Source organism: Pimephales promelas, chromosome 1, assembly GCF_988280905.1.
Source record: "Pimephales promelas chromosome 1, fPimPro1.hap1.1, whole genome shotgun sequence".
NCBI lineage: Eukaryota > Metazoa > Chordata > Actinopteri > Cypriniformes > Leuciscidae > Pimephales > Pimephales promelas.
Genome location: NC_142769.1, coordinates 971,158 through 984,060, shown reverse-complemented (window position 1 = coordinate 984,060; position 12,903 = coordinate 971,158). Strand labels below are relative to the sequence as shown.

At 34.7% G+C, this 12,903-nt stretch overlaps 1 protein-coding gene across 1 annotated transcript; it reads left to right on the top strand.

The window, feature by feature from the left end:
- The first annotated feature begins 211 nt into the window (after positions 1-211).
- Positions 212-10,197, top strand: LOC120492594 (polyunsaturated fatty acid 5-lipoxygenase). Its single transcript, XM_039690741.2, has 14 exons — positions 212-380; positions 2,044-2,248; positions 2,388-2,466; positions 3,574-3,705; positions 3,823-3,935; positions 4,091-4,263; positions 4,404-4,538; positions 4,650-4,853; positions 5,092-5,178; positions 5,540-5,709; positions 5,795-5,907; positions 6,318-6,409; positions 6,519-6,689; positions 9,349-10,197. Exons 1-14 carry the CDS (start codon positions 225-227, stop codon positions 9,526-9,528), a joined length of 2,010 nt encoding a protein of 669 aa, XP_039546675.2. The 5' UTR covers positions 212-224; the 3' UTR covers positions 9,529-10,197.
- The last annotated feature ends 2,706 nt before the right edge of the window (positions 10,198-12,903 follow it).

The following is a 12,903-nucleotide window of genomic DNA, read 5'->3' as shown; positions in this document are numbered from 1 at the left end:
TATTGATTGTGTATCATTGAAAGGGGATTGTCTGTACCACAGGACACCCCTAGGCTATTCATGTGTCACATATGCAGGTATGAACATGACATTTTTGATTGAAAGACCAAACCCACATTATAATGTCACAGGAGGGTGAGAGTAGCGCCGGAAGTGAACTTCATATAAAGGTGCTCAAGAATAGACTGAGGATACAGAGATTTTACATCTTTCATACAGGCAAGATGGTGACCTACAAGGTGACTGTTTATACTCACGGACAGGTGATCCCTGAGAAAGCGAACAGCATTTACCTGACGCTGATAGACTCAAAGAATCAGAGCAGTGAAAGAGTCCTGGTCAACAAATCCTATCTTGATATTTCTATGGCGTATGAAAGGGTAAGTAAAAGACTTGATTAGCAAATATTAGCAAAATATTATTAGATTAGCAAATAATTTTTATATAGTTATAGATTATAATTAGAGCTGTCAAAACGATTAATCGCATCCAAAATAAAAGTATGTGTTTACATAATAAATGTGGGTGCACTGTGCATAATTATTTTGTATATATATATATAAAAACACATGTATGTATATTTAAGAAAAAAAAATTATATATAAAATATTTATATTTAATATAAATTATATATAAATCTGTATACAGAATATACATGAAAATATTTCTTAAACATATGCATGCATGCATGTGTGTTTATATATCTAAAATAATTATACACAGTGCCCCCACATTTATTATGTAAACACAAACTTTTATTTTGGATGAGATTAATCGCGATTAATCGTTTTGACAGCCCTAATTATAATGTATAGTTAGTTATATAAGTTATCATTTTTTTTTATTTCCATTATTATATAGAGTACATTATTGGTCAAAAGTTTGGAAACACTACAATTTTTTTTTTGTCATTTTTATTATTGACTTTACAAGTTTCATTCAAAAAAGCAATATTTTGTCAATCACGTGTTAAAGGCTACATCTGCTTCGGAAAGCTCGCCCTGGGTCGACATTTCATTCAGTAACATCAGGCTGTTTTGTTTTATATGCTTTTTAATGTTGTTGATGCGTTATTTTACATAATCACTCATTCTAATATAGCTAAGATAGACATTTTCAACAATAAAAATGGCGTTAAAACTAATTGCTAATCACGCCTCAGTCAAGTAGGCCTAAATGTTTATTCATCATAGTTGCTTTTCACACCATCGTCTAAAACTCTCGAAACAACATCTGAGATAATTGGTTTATACAAATTATTTAAAAGGAAAAAATCTGCCTGAAGAGAGACTGAGCGCTCTCTGATAACAATCTATTTTCATGCAAAGAAGGTTATATAGGCTAAAAGGCTATCTTTTGTTATCAACTTATTATTTGTCATATCGACTTATTATTTGTTATATATACCCTCGCTATCTCACGAACGAATTGGTACGAGTGGCTGATTTCTACTAATTCATACGACCTCACTCGTACGAATTCGTAGGATTTGTCCAAACCCACGTGATGGGTAGGTTTAGTGGCGGGATCAGGGGTAGGTCATTCGTACGAATTGGCCAATTCGTAAAATATGTACGATTTAGCAAAAACGTACTAATTCGCACGAGTGAGGTCGTACGAATTGTTACGAATTAGCCACCTCGTAAAATTCGTACGAATGTTTATTCATTAGAACGTTGCTCTATCTCAAGGGATTTCATTTGCATTTCGAAGCGCACATCACATTTACATATTCGTCTTACAGTCGTCTTATCAGTGTGCACAGTAGGTGGCGCTAGAGGGTTTGAGATCCTATGGTTCAGGGTTAATATTGACACTGTCCTTTATATGTCAGTTTCAAATATTTAATAGGTGCGCTTGCCTTCTTGGTTTATAAGGTATTGTCAACTCAATATTGAGTATACTGTCTGTTTTATATGTTGGGTTTAATATTTACCCATTTCCCAAATGTAAGAAATGGATTTATCAAAGTTTTATTATTCTTTTTATTAAGTCGTCACTATTCCATATATATAATGTGTCTAATAAAAGTTGTCATTAAAGGAGTTCTCCTTCGACGTCTGCGTGAAGAAGGACCTTGGAGACATTGTCCTGGTGAAACTTGAAAAGTCCGGGCTTGTGAATATTACATGGACTAACTGGTTTTGCAAGTATATCATAGTGGAAACACCCTCTAGAGAATGCCTTAAGTTCCCCTTTCATTCCTGGATAGAAGACAAAGAGCCAATATATATCCGAGAAGGCACTGGTAAGCTACATTATTTTAAATAAAGCATTATTATTTTAAATATGTTGTTGTTGTTCAGTTGTTATTGAATCATGATCTTAAATGCGGTCTTTTCTAAGTGTAAAATGTGTGCTGTATGTTTCTATGTGCATTCCTTTAGCTCGATTGGCTCAGGATGACAGCGAATTTCTTAAAGAGAAAAGAAGAAAAAAACTGGAATATAAACAGAAAAAATTCAGGTTTGAAAAACAATTACATTCTTGAACAATATGCATATGTTGCCGTTTTTCTTTATTCCTTTATAGATACAGTTCAGTGTGCATTTTAAATATAGTCTCATGTACAGTGGTGTGAATAAGTTTTGACCCCCATGCTAAAATTGCCTAAAAAACTGAAGTAAAACCATGCCAATCTCTAGGTGTGGTGGAAGGTGTGTGATGATGTGGGGATATTTTAAGGGAACTTTATCAGGATGCATATTGTCCTGGACCTTAAGCAACCACTTGTGGCAGAAACAGCCCAAACAAGTCAATGCGTTTGTAGAAATTTTTCAGTTTTCGTGTTCAGTCTTTGCAATTTGACCAGTGATTCAGGTGATGCCAAAGGCAATATGAAATTGTTTGGATAGTCTTCCCCTCTGCTCAACGTTAGTGCGTTGGGAGGATTTCTATTCATCTCAATGGAAGTACAGAACTTAATCTGGACGCTGACTTGGATGTTTGCTCGGTTATGGAAAGTTTTCCCCCTTTATAACCAGTTAAACTGAGCTGTAAATGCCATGTAATCACTCTGGAAAAGCAAGAAAATTGGTTTCTGGCAATGCTGACAATATTTAGAGTATTCCCGAAAATAGGCCATTGGTAAAATCTAAAATATTTTAAGGATTGATGGCAATTCATTGTATTTTTGTTAAAGAAAATCACAAGGTGACTGACAAAAGTCTTAGGCTACTTGTAATTGTTTCTACACATTAAATTGGACTAAAATAAAAACACTTCACCTTTAAATCTAATTCTTGGTATCTGTCACATTAGTCCAGAAGAAGAAATGCCAAAAAGGTTAACTAATTCAGAATCAGGTCATGCAAAAAACAACATAGCATGAACCAACGTTTGCTGTGCACAAACAATAGCGGACCATGAGGGAACTGAAAACAATTGAGCATATAAAAGCAAGATAAACCAAAAGCCTAACTGGTGTGATGAGAGTCTTTTGGAAACTAAGACAGAGGAAACAGTAAACTGATGATAAACAAACTAAATGTCCATGAAAGTGAAACTAACTTTACATAAGTGTACATGACAGTGTAACTGTTCCAGTAAATGTTGTCATTTTTCTTGTTGAAGCTGGAGAGAGTGGCGCAAAGACTTGCCCGAAGCCCCGTCCAAAGGCCTCCCTATGATCATGGATGAGCTTCCTCCAAAAGTTCAGTTCGATTCAGCAAAATTTTGGGATTTTGTTATCAATTTCGGGAAAGTGTAAGTTTATATCCACAGTCCTTGTTGATTGTTACTGAGATTTTCTTCAGTTCTCCAGAATGAAATTTATGCAAATAGTGTCAATGTCTATAATTATACTTACGCACTCTGTTTCAGGAGACTGGAAAAAGGTATTGACGTAGCTAGAGCTGTCTTTTATTTCTGGAAGAAACCAGACATGGCTGATTTTCAAAATGTATTGGCAAGTTATAAATACACGGACACTCTAGGTATGTTTCTTTATTTAAACAAATACTATATGTATATATATATATATATATATATATATATATATATCCCAAAAAACATGTAAGAAACCAACAAAGCAGAGGCATTTTTTTTCATACCTGTAAAAACTAAATTTCCCTTTTGAAAATCTGGACAGAGAGAGTGATGCGAGACTGGAGTGAGGATTACATGTTCGGCTATCAGTTTCTGAACGGCTGCAATCCTGTCATGATCAAGAAGTGCATGGAAATCCCAGACAAATTTCCAATCACACATGAGATGGTGGAGGGCTTTCTGGAGAAAGGAGTCACTCTACAAGAGGAATTAAAGGTCAGAAACATTAAGACATTAATCACTTAAACCGTCGGTCAGTTATCTGACGCCCTTCACATAATTTAGTTTACATAAATGACTCAACCCATTAACTATTAGTTCTAAACTTTGCACCCGTCTACACCATGTGTTTACAGGCAGGAAACATCTACATAGTGGATTATGAAATCCTGGAGGCAGTGGAAAAACTCAAACCCAAGCACTATTTGACTGCACCCCTCTGCCTGCTGTACAAGAACAGACTGGACCAAATGGTGCCAATTGCCATTCAGGTATCTGTCCCGTATCAAATGAAAACATACATTAAAAATAAAAGTGCTTTTGCTGTGAATTTACAAACCGAAGTAAAAATGTCCTGCTTGGCTTTATTATATCTAAATCAGCTCAGTCAAACCCCAGGGGAAGAGAGCCCGATCTTTCTCCCGAGTGATAATGAACATGATTGGATGCTTGCCAAGATGTGGGTGAAATCTGCTGACTTCCTTGTACACCAGTTGGTCACACACCTTCTCAAGACACATATGATATCAGAGGTTTTTGAAATTGCCATGCACAGACAGCTCCCTCTAGTCCATCCTGTATACAAGGTACGTCTCAGTCTCAATACACAGTCCTGACATTTAGATTCAGGGCTAAACTGAAGACTGTAGGTTCACATGTCAATTTATTAATGAAGGGTTTCTGGTTCTGATGTCCTTAACTTCTTTTCATCCATGGTTTATTAATGTTAACCAAAAACCTCCAGGGAATGACATGGAAACCACTTTTGCTGTTTCAGGTTATGCTATTGAATCAGTTTGTATGATGTTTAAATGCTTCTTACAGTTACTGGAACCTCATGTTCATTTCACAACCGCAATCAATGCAGTGGCTCGTAAAGAACTCATCAGTGAAGGCGGGGTCATCCCCCAGGTAGCTTTACACCTAATTTAATATTTCCACACATAAACAGCATTTTTCTAGGATTCAAAGTGATTCTATTCATATTTGATTATTTAGTCTTTGCCTGACAAACCATAATTTCTGTCCTAAAGACGCACACAGTGTTAACAAACTTTCATAATGGCCTGACTTTCTGGCTTGTGATATTCTGTCTTTTTGCTGAATGCTCTTACAGTAATTCTATTTAATTTGCTACCTTGTATTTAGTAAACTGGTGTTTGCTTAAACCGACAGACCTAGTAGTTCCTACATTTCAAAAAGTCGAAGAGTAGGCTAAATAAGTGCTGGAAATATTTAGGCAAAATATGAGCTGAATTCTTGGTATCCACAGATTACTAGCCTCACTGGAGATGGGATAGCTGACGTGATTAAAAGTGGCATGGAGACTTTATCCTACGAGTCCCTGTGCTTCCCTGAGGCCATAGAAGCTCGAGGAATGAAAGATGTGCCCAAGTACTATTATAGAGATGATGGCATGAAGATCTGGGAGGCAATACACAGGTAGGTGTCGCAACAGTGCACAAGTACAAATAAGTCCACATACACTCCAATGAAAATTTATTTCTTCTTTTCAATCTTTCTGTAGTTTTGTGTCTGCTGTGGTTGAAATCTACTATGACAGCGATGAGAAAGTTCAAGGAGATGAGGAGATTCAAGGATTTGTGAAGGATTGCCACGCTGGCATGCAAAGATCTCACAGTGAGAACAGGTTTAACTTATAAAAGGCCATGTTTACACCTGGTCAGTCGCATCTCAAGAGAATGACACTAGAACACAGGTGTAACACAGGTGGTCTGATTGTTTTGAGCTTATCCTCTTTCGACCACTTTCGGAGGTTGATTTAATTGGATGGCTTTCATAGTGTAGATGCTCATGTTGTCGAATACATTCGTCAAGTCACTAAAAACTGAGAACTGTCACTAAAACACTGCCTATTTTTAAATGTACTTACATTTATTCATTTAGCAGATGCTTTTAACCAAAGCGACTTACAAATGAGAACAATATGAGCAGTTAAACTAACAGTAGGACAACAATATGCAAGTGCTATGAGTCAAGTCACCCTTAAATGTGTGCACAAGTTAAATGCGTACTTCCACTGTTTCCAGTCACTCTGAACACTCGAGAGGAGTTAGTCAAGTTCCTGACCAGTGTGATATTCATAACTTCAGCACAACATGCTGCGGTCAACTTTGGACAGGTGAGATTACACACTTTCATGTCATCTGCAGGAGAGTTAAAAAATTGCTAGGCAACATTATGGATTCGGTCTTTAAGATAAAAACTGTGATTAAACTTTTCTGTTTCAGTTTGACTGGTATGGCTGGATCCCCAACAGTCCTTCAACTATGCGCAAACCGCCTCCCAAACAGAAGGGCACAGTGGATATGAAGTTTATCATGGAGAGTCTGCCTGATCGTGGATGTTCCCGCACGGCTATAGGAACCGTTTGGGGCCTCACTCAATTTCAGACGGAAGAGGTTTGTTGTCTAATTTGAATCGAGAACATGACAGCAGTCTGTGGAGCTATTAATGTGTCTTTATTACAATGTGAGAAAATTAATGATCTGAGAAAAAAAAAAGTTATCACACGGAAAGAAAAAAGCATTTCATTAGAGAAAAATAATATTTGAGACTAAAAAAAAGTTGAGAAAAAGTATTCTCATAGAACATAAAAAATTTACATTTGAAAATGTTTTAATTATTTCAGAGAAAAAAAAAATCTAAAATATATATTTTTTGCTATCAGTGTGAAAACATTCTCTAAAAAAGTGTCTCTCAAACTGCTTTTCTTTGCTCTCAATGCAATTATCAAGCTAATAATATAATACTCATTCATGAATATGAGTGCTATTTTTAATGTTTAATCTTCAGTGATGCAGAACTTGCTCAGCCAGCTAACATCCAGTTGTGGATCATCTTTGCCAAATATTGGAGTGTCTGTGCTTAAATTAGAGCTTAGATCGGGGCGGGGCGATTTGAAAAAAAAAAAAGCAATTTGAGAGAAACACTTTTTTTTTAAGAAAATGTTCTCACTGATGGCAAAATATTTTAGATATTTAAAAAAAAAAATCAAAGTATTTTGAGAGATTTTTTTTTTCTCAGAAATAATTAAAAGAAAATTCAAATGTATATTTTTATGTTCTATGAGAAAATACTTTCTCTCTCAAAACTTTTTTTAGTCTCAAATATTATTTTTCGCTATTGATATGAAAACTCACAAATATTATTTTTTCTCTCATGAAATGCTTTTTTGCTTTCAGTGTGATAACTTTTTCTCTCAAACTTTTTTTTTCCTCTCAGATCATTTATTTTCTAACATGTAATAAAGACACATTAATAGCTCCATAGCAGTCTAGTCTAAATCAGCGTGAAAAAGAATTAACCGGTCACTTGCTGAGGGTAAAGAGCAACAAAGTATAAGTTAAAAAAAAGGCCAAAGATGATTTTTTAAAAAAATGATGTAGGCTCAAATACATTTTGAATTCTTATTGTTGTAGATTGTTTGCATGCTACAGTGTATGTGATATGCAGCACTGACAACATACAAGTATTTTTTTTAGTCAGTGCAATTCATTTAACTGACCATTCGCTATGTCACAATTTAAAAAGTCATCGTGTTTGGGGAGTAATATAATATTTATCGATTCACTTAATGGAGTTAGATATTAAAATCGAACAGTTTAAATTTTAAAACAGTGGTGAATAAGTAATTCATGTTACAAATTACATTAAGCAATGTATTCTGTGTATTTTGTAGTGCAATACATTTCTTCCATTACCAACAGGCAAGCTTTTGCTCTTCATCAGTAAATGGACGTCCTGTGTGTTTGGATATATTTAAAGTAAATGATCTAAAAGTTATAGAAGAGATAATTTATCCTGTTTGTGGAGCACATTTGACAATTAATTTATTAAAGTCCCTGTAAAGGCAATTCTATAAAAAAGTTCTAAACACATTATAAATGTTACATATGTATTGCTAAAACATATTACAAAGACTGTGAACTGTGAAGTACTGAAATGTGGAGTTAAACCGTTAAACAGTTTTTCACCATTGCAATTTTACGGATTGTTTGGGCGGGGCTAAAACAGGGTCCGTGACGCACTGGAGCCCAAGAGCTCCTGGACACGGCCATATTTGATGACGCACAGAGTCTGATATCTCTCCTAACACAAAATAACACTCCCCGAGCACATTCGCATTCACTGCTCAATCACGAGTGACTGTCAGTACAACTACAGCTGAGCCTACAGTTTGACACAGAAATGCGTAGGCTACCTGGATGCGATCATGTACAAAACAGATCGGTATCTTCATTTAAATTCCATAAAAACGATCACATCAAGAAGAGGTTTTTAGAGAACCAACCTTGGTGAAGAGCTGAGGATCACCGTCAACAACACCCGCCTCTGAAGTGATCATTTTACACGGGATAATTTTATAAACTTTCCTCAGAGACAACTGGGATTCACTGATAATCCGCTGTTACTGGTGAACGGGGCTGAAACGACTATCTCCCGCCTCAGTGTTCATCCTCCCGTCGCGAAAGCAGTATCAGCTAATATCACCGTCGACAGCTCCCGCTAGTGGGCGTGGTTTCAGCGCAGCCAGCGGACACGCCCCCAGCGCTTGAGAGCAGAGACAACTGCTCATTTTTACAAGATTTTGATTTTATTTAATGTACTTGCCGGCTTTATCGTTCAAATTTGGCTGGGTGGATAATAAGTAATTCATGTTTATATTAACACATACTTAATTTTGACTTTACAGGGACTTTAAGTTTTGATTAAGGTCACAGATGGGATAGTAAGAAAACAGTTCCCAGTTTTGTGATTATGAAGTAGAAAAATTAGAAAGAGTTTTGTACACTCATACTAATGTTATCAGCTCTCTGTAACACATAACCGGATTATTTTACAAGTTCTTTAAAGAAACACGGCAAATAAAAATGCCTTGCGATGTCAGACTCATTCCAAGAATAATTCCAGAAGAATCCACAATTCTGTTATTTGTATAAGCTTGTCTGAGTGATTGACAGTAACCAAGGGGGCGGGGCTTAGAGAAGGGTCAGTTTACCTTGTAAAAAGAAAGAAAGATGTTGTTCTGCTTTCTGATGAACTTACTTTCCCCCTCAGCTGTACTTAGGCGATTATCCAGATACGGGCTTCACCGAAAAACCAGTGAAGGAGGCCATAAAGACTTTCCGCAAGAAACTAGATGAGGTGGCCAAAGAAATCAAGAGACGGAATCAGGGATTAAGATTGGAATATTGTTATTTGTCCCCAGACAGAATCCCCAACAGTGTCGCAATTTGAGAAAATATTGTGCCAGGCCTATATAGTGTTTACGGCCAATGTGTGCTTAATATAAGAGAGAAGAACAACTCTACTTAAGAATTGTAAAACACAAAAGCATTCTGCATTTTGAGGCAATTTACAGAAATTCTGTTTCATTAACTCTTTTTGTATTTAACTCTGTTAATTGGAAATAAGGGATATTACTTTGAAATGCCATCTGTGCACATGTATGCATGTTATCTGAGGGGTGATTGTCTGGTTCACGCCAGGAAAGCAGAACAGTTTATTTGGCTATATGCTTTAAAGAGCTAAGCTTGTGCTATAATCCATTTATTATTATCTTTCTTTTTTATTCTTTTCTTTAATCATATAAACTATCCATACTGTGGTATTCATTTACTCCTCTTTTGATTGATTTCTTCATATTCTTTATTGCTCAGATAATCTATGGTTTTTAGTCTATTTTAGATAATAATTTGACTTATTTTTTACCTTACAGTTAAATTAAGATCTTGCATATCGTATCTTCTATATTGATTTTGCGATGATTATAAAGTATACTCATGAATGCTGTAAAGGAAATTTTTTGAGATTGTGAACAACTCTGACAGCGCTTCAAATGCTCTTTTCCCCTGGAAAGCTCTCATAATAAAGAATAAAAATAAATAAAGTTTTCCATTACATCTACTATCGAGATATTGTTTTCTTTGTGAAATCGTGACAACTGTTTTCTTCTTTAATTATCAAAAAAAAAAAAAAAAAAAACACATTTAAAGGCTATTATTCAGGTTATAATTTAGTTATTTTTAAGGTGTACATTTTCAACTCTTAGTTCTAATATCACAGCAGATCATCAAAAGGACACTTTTCAATACGTTTTAAATTGTTTTAGTAAATACTCAAAATCACAAATGATCCTTGATCCTAATTGTTTCATTTATATAAATGTTTCATTCACAGTAACTGCCTTTCATAATGCCATTACTATCACACTTTTGATTAGCATCTCTTCTCGTTCAGTTTAATTCATGCATCTATTATTTAATCCAACTGATCTTAATGGTTAATCAATTAATCATTTGGTACACATATAGATTTATACAGATACAGATTCTATTGAAATAGTTGTAACAAACGATTCAAATATTTAATCACAATTAATCGCATATTTTTATCTATTCTAAATGTCTCTTAATATATTTTTGTCACATTATTTTTCTCATTTTAATGCTCTTATCAACATGGAAAAGTGAATCGGCTTGTTTTTTATTGAAAACCACATTGGCATATACTGTGTTCAAATTCACACTAACGTTCTCACTTGGAGCAAATAATCGCTCAAATAATCTCTAATAAACCTCTCTATAATGCAACCTAATTTTATATATCGTTATAATGCAACCAAATAATCTCTCAAAGTGTCTTTGGCTGTATTAAACAGCTTTTTAAGCCAAGTGATTTAAAAAAAAAAAAAGTTTAACCCATTTAACCCACTGTGGAAGAAATTTCATCTTTAAGATGCGTGTATTTGACAGTAAAAGAGCACACACAATCTATTCGAACATGTACGGAGGCGTATTGCATTCACTTGAAGAAAAAAAATTCAGTTTTTCTGAATTAACGAGTAAATTTTTCATGAGAAATTTTTTTTTGCTGTTTTTCTGAATTAATGAGTTAATTTTTCATGAGAAAAAAAATTCTCTGTTTTTCTGAATTAATGAGTTAATTTTTCATGAGAAATTTTTTTTTGCTATTTTTCTGAATTAATGAGTTAATTTTTCGTGAGGAAAAAAAAAAGTTTTTGCTGTTTTTCTGAATTAACGAGTTAATTCAGAAAAACAGAGCAAAAAAAAATTCCATGAAAAATTAACTCATTAATTCAGTAAAACAGAGCACTTTTTTTTTTCTCATGAAAAATTAACTCGTTAATTCAGAAAAACAGAGTAGATTTTTTTTCTTCAAGTGAATGCAATACGCCTCGGTAAACATGGAATTGTAATGGAACGGTAAAGAGTTCTGGTACGTGACAGGAGGGAAATGTTTTTTGAAAATGGTTTCCGTGTAAACAACAAAAATGTGAATTTCTGAAAATGATGACGATAGTGTTTCATCGGCATCATCTAATGGACTGGCAGCAGAATACAGCATTTTTAATCATTGTGATCTGTGTGAATTATGGCGATATATAAGTAAATTAATACCAAATGCTTTTTGAAACAAAAAGCCTGTTGAATTGTTCTACTTGAAAAAAAAATATGCATTGCATTGCATTTACCCTGCTTATATTTTAATGCATTGTATTTTTATGGAATTAAATTTAGCATGGTTGAATATTTAAAGGGATAGCTTACTTTGAAATTAATTTTTGATATGTTTAATCTTACCTCAAGGGCATCCAAGATGCAGGTGTCTTTGTTTCCACAGTATTTTCAATTTTGATATTTTTCGGTCAAACCGTTGTTGTCTGTCAGTCATATAATGCAGGTATGGGGGTCCGCCTCAAAGAACATGCACAAAGAAGTCTAGATTAAACATGATTTACTGACTCGTAAATGTAAGTACACATTGTAAGTACAAAACGAGTGGTTTGCGTGAGAAAACAAACAGTATTTATATTGTTTTTACCTCTTGTAAGCACAGCCACGTCCAACTGATTCGCTTCGGTCTCCATATGCGCCGGAAGTGGTTGTTTGCGCGTGTACGTCACTCATTGTTTACACAGAGATTTCGTAAATTTTACCTTTCACTGTGAAGATCTAAACGTATTTAGGATAGACGCGTCGCGTTTGATGGATTCATTTGCTGTAAGAGCAGACTGAAGGGGGTAGATATGCATCCAAAATATTAATTGTAAATATTATACATCTAATATATTGTATATCCAAAATATTAATTGTGTATTTCTGCAGGTATGTGTAACGGGACTGCAAGTCTCGCCTTGTAGAGGAAAATTGAAAAACTACCCTGAAAGACTTAAGAGCGAAAGGATCTTAGTCCCCGCTCTGGTGCTTTGAGCCTCAATATGCACGTTGTGTATATATGTTTTAACTTACACTATTTTAGGGTATAATACAGGAATAGGTAGTGTAGGCTTCAGGCGAGTATGTTGATACGGTGGCTTCCTGAAGTGCATGAGGTGAAAAATACATTTTAAATTCACGTCCCCACCCACCTAATCCTAATAGTATAGTGTAAATGAGACGCCCCTACCCCAAGGTAAGTTCAAAAATAAAACTATCAAATGTAGTGATTTAAACCATAAGTAATTTATTTCCCTTCCCTTAGTAAATAATGTTTCTGCTGGAAGGACCTGTTCCTAGAATAAAATAACAAAAATTTGAAAAAAAATTAAATAAAAAAACAGTTTGAGATTTATTTAAAGACCTTCAAACG

Excerpts from the sequence above, each read along its gene's own strand:
- LOC120492594 (XM_039690741.2), top strand. The coding sequence starts at position 225 with ATGGTGACCTACAAGGTGACTGTTTATACTCACGGACAGGTGATCCCT. Across the intron at positions 6,410-6,518 it reads CTGCGGTCAACTTTGGACAG|TTTGACTGGTATGGCTGGAT; the intron begins GTGAGATTACAC and ends TTTCTGTTTCAG. Across the intron at positions 6,690-9,348 it reads CTCAATTTCAGACGGAAGAG|CTGTACTTAGGCGATTATCC; the intron begins GTTTGTTGTCTA and ends TTTCCCCCTCAG.